Consider the following 12,373-nt stretch of genomic DNA (forward strand, 5'->3'; position numbering starts at 1 on the left):
CTTTGGGGTCTCCACACACCAGCTACACGATCTGCTGGAGGTTGTTTCGTTGCAGCATTAGGGTAGGCATTCTCCTTTGCTTTCTTAATCTTTACCTTCTTTTCTTTTCTCTCTCTTGGTGGATTTGCTTTCTGTTCATTCTATTTGCCCTTGATTCCACGTGGTATTCCCATCAGTACTCCTACCACAATCTGTTGTATGTTCATGTTCATCACTTCTACACACAGATACTTTCACATCCTTGGGCATTATGTGTATCTTCCTTACCTTTTTCACATTATTTATACGCCTCTTATATGGAGCTATACTGGGTTCATTTATTTGTATCACCATCTCCTACTATATACTATCACTATGATGAATATCTTATAATTACACATATATTTAATCTTGTTCCCAGATATCCTTGCCCCATTGAATACACTCTACTTTCTTGGCTACATGGAGCTCTCATCCATACTTTAAGCTCTTGCCCTATCCGATGCTGCAATCCTGTATTATGCCGCCTCAGCTCCCGCGTTGAGGCCATGTTCTCGGCCAGCCCTGCTCCGATCACTCCACTTTGCGGTCTATGCCTGGGTTGGTGAGTGTCAGTGGTTAACCACCCATACCAACATTTTTTGAACTTTTTTGAGAAGTGCGGTTCCTTAAATCAAATCTTTTTATTCCATAGAATATGTCTGACGCATCCGCTCCTGACGAGTGGGAATACCCACGAAACGCGTAGCTTTATATGATGCTGCAGCCACATACCCCATACGGATTGAGATTTATCTATTTTTAATACATGATGTTTTTTATACCATCTGGTGGATACAGATGTACCATGTGGGTGCATGTGCCGGTGGTAGGCCTGCTGCTATTGGCATGTACATGTTATTCTTATGCATTCATTGTTTCGATCATATGATGTTATGCATGTATTTTTCCATTTTACAAACCCAGCCTTTGTGCACGTCTCTCGTGTATATATGATATGAAATATTCTTTTATTTTTTTTGTATGTAAATTCATGCTACTAAATAAATATGTTTATATTGTAATCTACCTCCACTACTCAATTGCTTCATATAAAGTCCCAAACTTCCCTTCTTATTACGAACTGCATTTATGGGACTCGCCACGTCACCAAGTGTTACTGCAGTGCTGGTTTGACTATGACCGGAGTGTACTAGACCGCTGGTGCTTGGCAGTTCACCAAAACGCTACCAAAAAAACTGTTAGCGATCGCAGGGATAAGGCCTGACTCTGCGAACGCTGCAGTTATGCGTTTAGTGTTTTGTAAGTGACAGTGATCGATCGATCGATCGATCGATCGATGGTGGGGTGGGTCGCGCGGAGGGGCAAAATGCAGGTGCTAACTAGGGGGCAATCAAGGGGTTAAAACCTTTATTAGGTAGTATATGGGGGTCCCTGTCGCTATAAAACACTGACGGCGAACCTAAATATTTACCTACCTAACTAGCGTCACCAGTGACACTAATACTGCGATCAGAATAACGATCACTTAGTGACACTGGCGACGGGGGGTGATCAAGGGGTTAATACTTTATTAGGGGGGGTATCCTAGACATAAAGGGGGCTAACACTAACTGCCCTAACACACTGTCACAAACTGACACCATGCAGTAATCAGAAAAAAAAACAAAAAAAAAAACTGCTTGGTGTCACTGACGGGGGGGGGGGGGGGGGGTGTTTTGTGTGCCTGGCATGTTCTACTGTGTGTGTGTGTGTTTTACACTCACAGTGATGTCTTCTCTCCTCGGCGCCGGAAAATACCGAGCCGAGGAGAGAGGACATAATTTCCTTTGCCGCTGTTTAGCATACAGCAGCATAGGAATGATTCGATTGGCCGGCGGTGATCGCGAGGGGGGGGGGGGGCACGAATGGATGGCCTCCCCCTCACCTTCGATCGCCGCTGGACAAAAGCCGACCGCCTTGGGCACCGGTACGCAATTCTGCCTGCACGTGCCATTCTGCCGACGTATATCGTCGTGAGGCGGTCGGCAAGTGGTTAATGTCCCAGGAACTCTCAACTTCATGCATCCTCCCCCTATGCAATGCTTTATTTGCATGTTCTCTCTTTTCGGGAATGTAGAAATGTACACACACACACACACACACTAAAGACAGGCAGGTCGTTACCTAGCATGTCTATATATTGTACAGGATTTGTCATGTCTATACTGCCAAGAGTGTGCCTTTTACACACAGGAGGCACTATGAGGATCTCTGAACAATTGTTTTGAAAACCGTTTTGAAAATACATAATAACTGAATTAGTTTTTCTTGCTTTGATCTAGGAAAAGGTTATCATGTAAGAGTAGCATTTACTTACCTCTTGATGATTAGCTTGAAGAATTTCTGATACAGAAACTGCTAAGCAAAGAGCCTGGCTAAGATCAGTGTCATCTTTCAGAGCGATGAGGCTACTACCAAACAGATTTTGGTTATCCTAGAAAGAAAAACATGACCTATGAATCGATAAATGCATTTACACAGTAAAGCTTTGTTTACACAGACCAGCTTGCAAATGTAAGTCTGAAGAGCAATGTGTACTGCAACTATTTGCAAAGTATTTAAAGAGATTCAGTCCGCCTTCTTGAAGCCCTTAACAGCCCCCATTCACTTATGCTCTGGGAGTGTTGAAGGCAGATCTTTATGGGAGTGCTGGCTGTGGATCCTATCAGGTTGTTAGCAGACCTTTAGCTCTTTTCGAGCAGTGCTAAACTTCCTTAAGCCAGCTAACAAGGTAGGAACTCTCACCAAGATCGATCTGCATCTAGAATTCCCTGACTGGATTTTTACTATTAAGGTGAGAATTACATTTTGTTTGGTACTCTATTAAGGGTGAGCGGGGTAAGTTTCTTACCTTGCTCTAAAAGATATTTTGTATCCAGAGCTCAGTGGCATATAAACAAGTTCCTCACACAATTTCCAGAGTATACTTTCAGGGACTGCTTTAAAACTGTGAAGAATCAGGCAAAGTTGGGGGGGGCATCACTTGGTAGGCAATGTGGCCACAGCTGTTTGGAGGACAATAAACTAATCTGTACTAGAGCTGCACAATAAAATCGTTAAAGAATCTAGATTGCAAGATCTTAAAAAAAAACATTTCCTTGATTCAGTGCAAAGAGTTCTCTGCTTAAGCCGACAGCTGTCAAAAAATCCCCCCAGCCTGCCAAGTTTCTCACAACACCAGGCGGTCTGCAAATGAGGTAAGTTTAACCACTTAAAAGGAGAAGTCCAGCCTGAGCTCGTTTGGCTGGGCTTCCCCTTTGGGTCACAGGAGTGCAATTTGTTTTGCACTTCTGTGACCCATTTTCAGCAGAGAGCCGTCTGAAGTCCGCTCTTTGCTGACGTCACTGAAATCAGTCCAGGCACGGTGTCATCCCGACTCTGGGAGCCTGGACCCGCCATCTCAGCCTCCCCGCCCCTCCACAGCTCAGCACTCCAGTGAGCTTGGAGGAGCAGGAGAGCTGCTGATTGACAGGCAGCAGCTCTCTGCTCAGGGAGCCAAGAGAACTGAGCCATCGGCGGTGTTCAATGGCTCAGTTCTCAGTGCAGAGGCGCCGGGGGACCAATGCTGCATCCACCTAGGCAAGTATAAAACTGCAATAATGCCCAAACCCATACTTCTCTTTTAAAGTGACTGTAAAGGTTTGTTTAAAAAAAAAAAAAAAAAAAAAAAAAAAAAACAAACAAACAAACATGTTATACTTACCTCCGCTGTGCAGCCCGGATCCTCCTCTTCTTGGGTCCCTCATTGCTGCTCCTGGCCCCGGCCGCCTATCGAGTGCCCCTGCCAGCATCTTCCTATGGGGGCACCCGAGTCGAGTCAAAGCTCTGTGTATCCATTCAGACATGGAGCCCCAACCGAGCCCCGCCCCCTCTTCCCTGACTGGCTGACTGACAGTCGTGGGAGCCAATGGCGTCATTGCTGTTTCTCAGCCAATCAGGAGAAGTTTCACGGACGGCTTAGACATTCGTGGACATCGCTGGAGAGAAATGGGGCTCAGGTAATTAGGGGGTGCTGGGGAGGCTGCTACACACAGACTTTTTTTATCTATCTATATATATATATATATATATATATATATATATATCTCTATCTATCTATCTATCTATCTATCTATCTATCTATCTATCTATCTATCTATCTATCTATCTATCTATCTATCTATCTCTCTATCTATCTCTCTATCTATCTATCTATCTATATATATATATATATATATATAATGTATTAAAAAAAAAAAAACTTGCGTCTTTACAACTCCTTTAAAGACTACCATATTTTCCGGTGTATAAGGCAACCGGGCCTATAAGACGACCCCATAATTTTACCGTTTTTCTACAGTTTTTGCCTATACTCAACGTAAGAGGATCCCCCTTCCGAGGCGTCATATTTCCTAGATTTCCCTCTTCTTGCTGGAGCTGGAGCCATACCGTGCTAAGCCAATCATGGCGAGTGATGTATTCTCTTAATGAATACAAAACCTGCTCGGATTGGCAGATGCTGTAACATCATCAGCCCGCACCTTTTAGACTCGCAAAGCCAATCCGAACAGGCCACTGTATGTAGCCTGCTCTGATTGGCAGAGGATGTTACACCAATCTGAGCAGGCTCTGTATTCATTAATAGAATACATCGCTCGCTGGGATTGGCTCAGCGGTGTATACTGTATGTAGTCGAAGCTACATACAGTGGGCTGCATTTTATACCCGGCGTATAAGACAAACCCCCCTTTTGGCCTTTTTTTTTTTTAAGTGTAAAAGGCCGTCTCATACGCTGGAGAATATGGTAAACGTTTTTCTGACACCTGTTGCTTACAAGTTCAAATCAGTATTTTTTGCTAGAAAATTACTTAAAACCCCCCAAACATAACATATTTTTTTTTTTAACAGAGACCCTAGAGAATAAAATGGTGGTTGTTGCAATATTTTATGTCACACTGTATTTGCGCAGCAGTCTTTCAAATGCAATATTTTTTTGAAAAAAATACACTTTAATGAATTAATAAAAAACGAAAAACAGTAAAGTTAGCCCAATTTTGTTGTATAATGTAAAAGTGGATGTTACACCGCGAGAAATCGAGAGAGAATCGTGATCTTTATTCTAAGCAAAAAAATTGTGATTCTCATTTTAGCCAGAATCGTGCAGCTCTACTCTGTACTCACAGGGCCAAGATAAAGACTGTCCTAGAAGGCATAGAGAAAAACTCATCTCAGCAAGAAAAGTTCATTTACAGGCTTACCTTACGGAAAGACGCAGGAGTTTTATTGTAGTAATGCTGGGCTAAACTGAACAGGTCTTCAATGTCTCCGACCTCTAAATTTGTTGGGGGACTTTCCAGGAATTCTGGAACAAAGTGTAGAAATTTTAAGTTTTGAGTTTAAACCTATTTATGACACTTCTAAAATAAAAAAAAAAAAAAATCACTTAAATAAGCATAGAGACAAATGAACAAAACCTTTATAACGCAAGGGTGCTCAATGGTGGCCCACGGAGCCCTCTGATGTAACCCATGACCTCAAACCAGATGGTGGAACCGGCAAGCCTAGATCGCAATTAATGGGTTGCTGATCTGCCATCCCAGAGCATAAGAGTGTTTGGAGCTGGCAGTGGAGGAAGCAGGTGGCCACAGAGGGGGCAGGAGCTGCATAAGCCAATGTTTTCTGTTTAGCACTGTCCCAGGCAGAGTGATACCAAGTGCGCTTCGCCTGGAAAATTTTGTGGCATATCCTGTGAGTTTGTTGCACTATCAAAAAGTGCACCACACCCGCAAGGTGTAATAAAAAAAAAAGTCTATGGCTCAGTGCAGCTAACCCGCAAAAAAGCTGCAGGTGCACTGTGCTACACCCGCAGTGTGGGTAAACTGCAGCACATCAGTATTAAATTCAGCCTTATAAGGGGCTCAGAACAGTAAGGGCTCTCTTACATTTGCGGTTTGGAGGGCAGTAAAACCTCATAGTTCATTGTGGCCCACGACCAGTTACAAAAACACTCAAATGACCATTACTCTTCAAAAGATTGAGCACCCCCTGCTTTAAAAGCATGTTAAAAAACATATCACATACATATACTTGAGTTTTAAAACCATCCAAGTAAATATTAAATTCATGTTTTATAAAACGGATGCCTCCATTGTCTTGTTGAGTGCCACTTTACTTACTCTGAGCTGTGACAGCATTACTAGATGCTCTCTTAACACCTTCACAGCTATTTATATCACTAACCCCAATGAATAACAATCACACTATTTTATCAATGGGTGTCATGCATTACAGCACTGATAGTCGGCAACAATACTCAGGTAGGCTAATGTTTAAACAATGCTCAACTGGTACTAAGAGGCCCAAAGTGTGCCAAGAAAATATCTCCCACACCATTACTATCACCAGCCTGAAACGTTGATACAAGGCAGGATGGATCCATGCTTTCATGTTGTTTATGCCAGATTTTGACCCTACTGTGACAGACCTAGCCAGGACAGAGGCTTTTGGAGGGGACTGAATGCTAGCCTCTTGCCGATCAGTAATGGGCCCTGGCATTTGGGGGAACAGTGCCCTTTGTGAGCTGTATGCTTGGGGACCCTTGAGGAGGCGTTGAAGTGGGATCTGTATAACATGTGTTTGAAAAGATTTTATTCCTGCTTGAACCTCAAGACAGAGCCTTGTCTCATATTTGGGGGAGAATTATTTGTATGGGTTCCTTGTTCAGCTGATTGAAGTGTTCAGTAGCTGTCTTTGTGTTCGGAAATGGAATGTCTTAAACAACTTTAACCCCTTTCATACTCGGGATGTCGTTACACATACCATCTGAATGTTGCAGCTAAAATTGAGACTCAGACCAGGCAACATTTTTTCCAATCTTCTATTGTCCAATTTTGGTGAGCCTGTGCGAATTATAGCCCCAGTTTCCTATTCTTAGGTTTGATGTGTTGTGCATTCAGAGATGTTATTCTGCATATGTTTGTTTTAACGAGTGGTTGTTTGCGTTACTGTTGCCTTTCAATCATCTAAAACCAGTCTGCCCAGTCTCCTCTGACATCAACAACTGCCACTAACTGGATATTTTCTCTCTTTCAGACCATTCTCTGTAAACCCTAGAGATGGTTGTGCGTGAAAATCCCAGTAGATCAGCAGTACTTGAAATACTCAAACCACCCATCTGGCACCAACAACCAAGCTACGTTCAAAGTCTCATAAATCCCCTTTCTTCCCCATTCTGATGCTTGGTTTGAACTTCAGCAATTCATCTTCACCACATCTAGATGCCTAAATGCATTAAGTTGCTGCCATGTGATTGGCCGATTAGCAATTTGTGTTACCAAGTAATTGAACAGGTGTACCTAATAAAGTGGTGTGTGAGGCGAGCGTATGTGGCCACACAAAGCCTTAAATAGGAAGAAAAAAAAAAAAATCTACTATAACAATTTTATAAAGAATCAACTGTAGCATTCACCTCCCCACTCTTCCCGTTACATTTTGTATTTACTAGATCACATGACCTTTAAGCACATCAAATCCCCCTAATTCCCTAGTGTGAAGTCACAGATGGCTAAGACACTGCCAGAGTAATGTGTAGTCATATCTATAGAAGGCCAGCTTTGGGTAACAAAAATGTAAAAATCGTTTCATGGTCTGGCCCTTACTTAGAAGCTCTTCTTTACTTTCCATTTCTTCTGTCAGAACAACATCTCTGAAAAGACATAAAAGCCCATTAGTGAAATGCAGACTCAGGGCACCTACACATCAGATCTTTAGCTTGTGTACTCACTTTACATTGACAAGCATTATCAGCATCAAGAAGTATATAAAGAATGGATCTGCCTGCTGTAAATAACCATCCCAAATTGCTTGAGTGACTTCGACTGTGCAGTGATAAGCAAATAGGCTTCCCAGCTGAAAAACACAAAAGCACACAAAAGAGGAACAAAATCTAAGTCTGCTCAGTCGAGAATGATTTACTGTCAATCTACATAGTGCCAACAAGTATTTTACTGTAGGTCTAAACCCAAACTGGGTGACATTTAGTTTGATAAAGCACTGTATTAAACAGTTGCCCAATTTTCATCAAACACATTTTACCATGTTCCATTCTTTTTTTTTGTAACATACTTTTAAATATTATAAAGATTATAAAGATTGCAACAAAAGTATTTTGTTCTCGAAGTATCTCTCAAACTTCCTGCTGACTTGGCCATGGCGAGATCAGCTGGAAGTGGGAGTGGTTAACTGAGAAAAGTTGGCCCCTTCTTTACAACAGCGTTATCTTAATGTTATCAGTGATTATCTATAAGCCATTTTCAACATTTGCCAAACAAACCTTTTGATACAGGCAGTCCAGTGTTAGGCCTCGTGTACACTGCTGCTGGTAAAATGATGTTTAGAAGCAGTTGGGCATTTTTTTCAACTGCCCCTGAACTCTCCTCTATGTTATCTTTATCAGTACATGTACACAGGGTCATTTATAGTCGCTTCTAGGCAGTTGCGTTTAGAGGCTTTTTTTGGAACCCCAAAAAAATGCGTTCAGAAACTGTGTTGGCATTTCAAGCGGCTAAACACGGCTACCCGCGTTTAGGTCTAGTAGCGTTTTTAAAAGGGAAACATTTTATTTATTACTTTTGAGCCTGGAAAATGCTAAAAACACACCAAAAACTCAATTATCACGGTATGCAAGCTTGATATGCCATGTGATATTCCCCTCATCAGCCAATTATGCTGTATAATACACAACTTGCCTTACTTGACGCTGAAGTTGAATAGGAATTTCACTCATCCGTCAACCATTGAGAATTTGCGAACTAGATGAGGTCTAACCTTTTCCAAGAGAACGTTAAAGGTGGCAATTGACATGCGTGCAAAATTTAAAAATTTCTCTGGGTAATTACGCAGCTGAACATACATATTAGAAAAGGTATCCTGTGGACATGCGTTGAGCCATCAATGGATATGTGTCCAGTAACGACAAACTCTGGTCCTCTCCAATTTTCTACGTCTTTGGAGCCTCAGCAAAAGCAACAGCAGGAGCATTTCCTCACACATGCTCATCATAGTATCCATATTAACAAACCAACCAAAAAATAACAGCTAGCTACAAGCACACTGCTTTCCCAGCTGCTACTCACACTGTTCTCTTACAGAATGGCTGAAATAGTTAATACTTGTTTTTAGTGCCATCTAATCATTTGGAAGGGTCTCCTGAGGTTACCTTTAGTAAATGCTCCTGAATGCAAACACAGCTTGTAAACACACGTTTTTAAACTTGGATTACTAGCTGTGATGTTCCAGCGTTCAGGAGAGGTTGAGTAACGTCCCGTGTACATGAAGCCTTAAAGTGTAAAATCAGTCTGTATATGCAGTAAAAATGCTTGTTATACAGGGAGGGAAAAAAAGTATTTGATCCCCTGCTGATTTTGTACGTTTGTCCACTGACAAAGAAATGATCAGTCTAGAATTTTAATGGTAGGTTTATTTTAACATTGAGAGACAGAACAAGAAAAATATCAAGAAAAACGCATTTCAAAAAAGTTATAAATTGATTTGCATTTTAATTAGTGAAATAAGTATTTGATCCTCTATCAATCAGCAAGATTTCTGCTCCCAGGTGTCTTCTATACAGGTAACTAGCTGAGATTAGGAGCACTCTCTTTAACCACTTCAATACTGAGGGCGTCATATGACGTCCTTGACTTTGAGTGTGGATATCTTAATGATGCCTGCAGCTACAGGCATCATTCAGATATCATTCTTTGCAGCTAGCGATTCTGTGCACGATAAGAACGAACATAGCGGCAGTTTCACCGCTTGATCGTTCTTATAGGCGACGGGAGGGGACCCCCCCCGGACCCCCTCCCCAACACCAACACCATCCTGTGCTTCTCCGGGCTCTCCCGTGCCATCAAGGGCTCAGAGAAAGAATTGGCCCGCGCTGGATGACGACAATAGAGATGTCCGGTGACCAGATGGATCTCTATGACCGTCGGAGGCCCGGGCGTGACATTATGACTTCACGCCCGGGTTCCCGAAGTAAATAAAGCCGCGACCGCGGCTGTCAGCATGAGAGCGGTGAAATTTTTTTCTCGATCTCATGCTTTCTAGCCTGGAGGAGAGATGCGGGGTCCTTTTGACCCTGCATCTCTCCATAAAAAGGACCTGTCACAATAGATTCCTAGTACAAGGGATGTTTACATTCCTTGTAATAGGAATAAAAGTGATAAAAAAAAAATAAAAAAAAACAAAAAACAAAAACGTAAAAATGCCCCTGTCCCCAATAGCTCGTGTTCAGAAGCGAACGCACATGTAAGCCCTGCCCACATATGTAAACACCGTTCAAACCACACATGTGAGGTATCGCCGCGTGCGTTAGAGCGTGTGCAACAATTCTAGCACTAGATGTTCTCTAACTCTAAACTGGTAACCTGTAAAAATTTTCAAAGCATCGCCTATGGAGATTAAGTACCGAAGTTTGGTGCCATTCCATGAGTGTGCGCAATTTTAAAGCATGACATGTTGGGTATCTATTTACTCGGTGTAACATCATCTTTCACATTATACAAAAAATTGTGCTAACTTTACTGTTTTGTTATTTTTTAATTAAAAAAAAAGGGGTTTGAAAAATTATTGCACAAATACCGTGCAAGATAAAAAGTTGCAATGACCGTCATTTTATTACCTACGGTGTCTGCTAAAAAAAACATATGTTTGGGGGTTCTGAGTAATTTTCTAGCAAAGTAGTTAATCTCGGCTTGTTACCTGTATATGACACCTGTCAACAGAAGCAAGCAATCAGATTCCAATCTCTCCTCCATGGCCAAGATCAAAGAGCTGTTCAAGGATGTCAGGGACAAGATTGTAGACCTACACAAGGCTGGAATGGGCTACAAAGACCATCGTCAAGTAGCTTGGTGAGAGTGTAATAACAGTTGGGATGATTATTCGCAAATGGAAGAAACACAAAATAACTGTCTCCCTCGGTCTGGGGCACCATGCAAATTCTCACCTTGTGGAGTTTCAATGATCACGAGAACGGAGAGGCATCAGCCCAGAACTACACGGGAAAATCTTGTCAATGATCTCAAGGCAGCTGGGACCATAGTCACCAATAAAACAATTGGTAACACACTAGGCCAGGAAGGACTAAAATCCTGCAGCACCCGTAGGGTCCCCTTGCCCAAGAAAGCACATGTACAGGCCCGTCTGAAGTTTGCTAATGAACATCTGAAGGGAGAACTAAGGGAAAGTGTTGTGGTCAGATGAGACCAAAATCAAGCTCTTTGGCATCAACTCAACTCGCTGCGTTTGGAGGAGGAGGAATGCTGCCTATGACCCCAAGAACACCATCGCCACCGTCAAACATGGAGGTGGATACATTATGCTTTGGGGTTTTTTTTTCTGCTAAGGGGAAAGGACAACTTCACTGCATCAAAGGGCATTGAAAATGGGTCGTGGATGGGTATCCCAGCATGACAATGACCCAAAACACACGGCCAAGGCAACAAAGGAGTGGCTCAAGAAGAAGCACATTAAGGTCCTGGAGTGGCCTAGCCAGTCTCTAGACCATAATCCCATAGAAAATATGTGGAGGGAGCTGAAGGCATCCAATTACCAAATGTCAGCCTCGAAACCTTAATGACTTGGAGAGGATCTGCAAAGAGGAGTGGGACAAAATCCCTTCTGAGATGTGTGCAAACCTGGTGGCCAACTACAAGAAACGTCTGACCTCTGTGATTGCCAACAAGGGTTTTACCACCAAGTACTAAGTCACGTTTTGCGAAGGGGTCAAATACTTATTTCACTCATTAAAATGCAAATCAATTTATAACTTTTTTTAAATGCTTTTTTCTGGATATTTTTGTTATTTCTCTCACTGTTAAAATAAACCGACTATTAAAATCATAGACTGGTCATTTGTCTGTGGGCAAATGTACAAAATCAGCAGGGGATCAAATAGTTTTTTCCCCTCACTGTACTTACTGTGGAGCCTAAGGGGTTAATACTCTGCATTGTGTAAAAAAACTGTTTGGTCCTGTATTCTCTGATCCTCTTCTTCCACTGTCCCCAATCCATCTCCCGACAGTACAGAGCTTTGTGGGCCCTCCGCACATGCTCAGTTTGGTGTGTATTGCTAGAGTGATTTTTATTTCTTGGGAGGGTACATGTGTTCAGCACAGGGCCTAGCATCACTGTCCAGAGAGAGGGTTAGGGGTCATGCAGCCTCATAGGACAGTCAGAGGAGAATGAAAAACGCCTTCTACAAGCTCTTACCAGATGTCAAAAGACTGATATATATTGCTACGTATAGAAAAAATGCAGCGCATAATAAATATGTGAGAAAACAGAACTCATCAGGTTCTGAATTAGTGCT

At 42.3% G+C, this 12,373-nt stretch overlaps 1 protein-coding gene across 2 annotated transcripts in view; it reads right to left on the reverse strand.

Moving 5' to 3' along the window:
* TBC1D23 (TBC1 domain family member 23) overlaps window positions 1–12,373 on the reverse strand; it is a 121,231-nt gene that overhangs the window by 50,091 nt on the left and 58,767 nt on the right. For both annotated transcript variants that reach the window (XM_073616961.1, XM_073616960.1), the window contains exons 6-9: window positions 7,784–7,908; window positions 7,659–7,705; window positions 5,259–5,362; window positions 2,339–2,455 (exon numbers count right to left, since the gene is read on the reverse strand). In XM_073616961.1, coding sequence (XP_073473062.1) covers window positions 2,339–2,455; window positions 5,259–5,362; window positions 7,659–7,705; window positions 7,784–7,908 — 393 coding nt within the window. The remainder of the gene's footprint in view (window positions 1–2,338; window positions 2,456–5,258; window positions 5,363–7,658; window positions 7,706–7,783; window positions 7,909–12,373) is intronic.

Source organism: Aquarana catesbeiana, linkage group LG02 (assembly GCF_042186555.1).
Source record: "Aquarana catesbeiana isolate 2022-GZ linkage group LG02, ASM4218655v1, whole genome shotgun sequence".
Taxonomy (NCBI): Eukaryota; Metazoa; Chordata; class Amphibia; order Anura; family Ranidae; genus Aquarana; species Aquarana catesbeiana.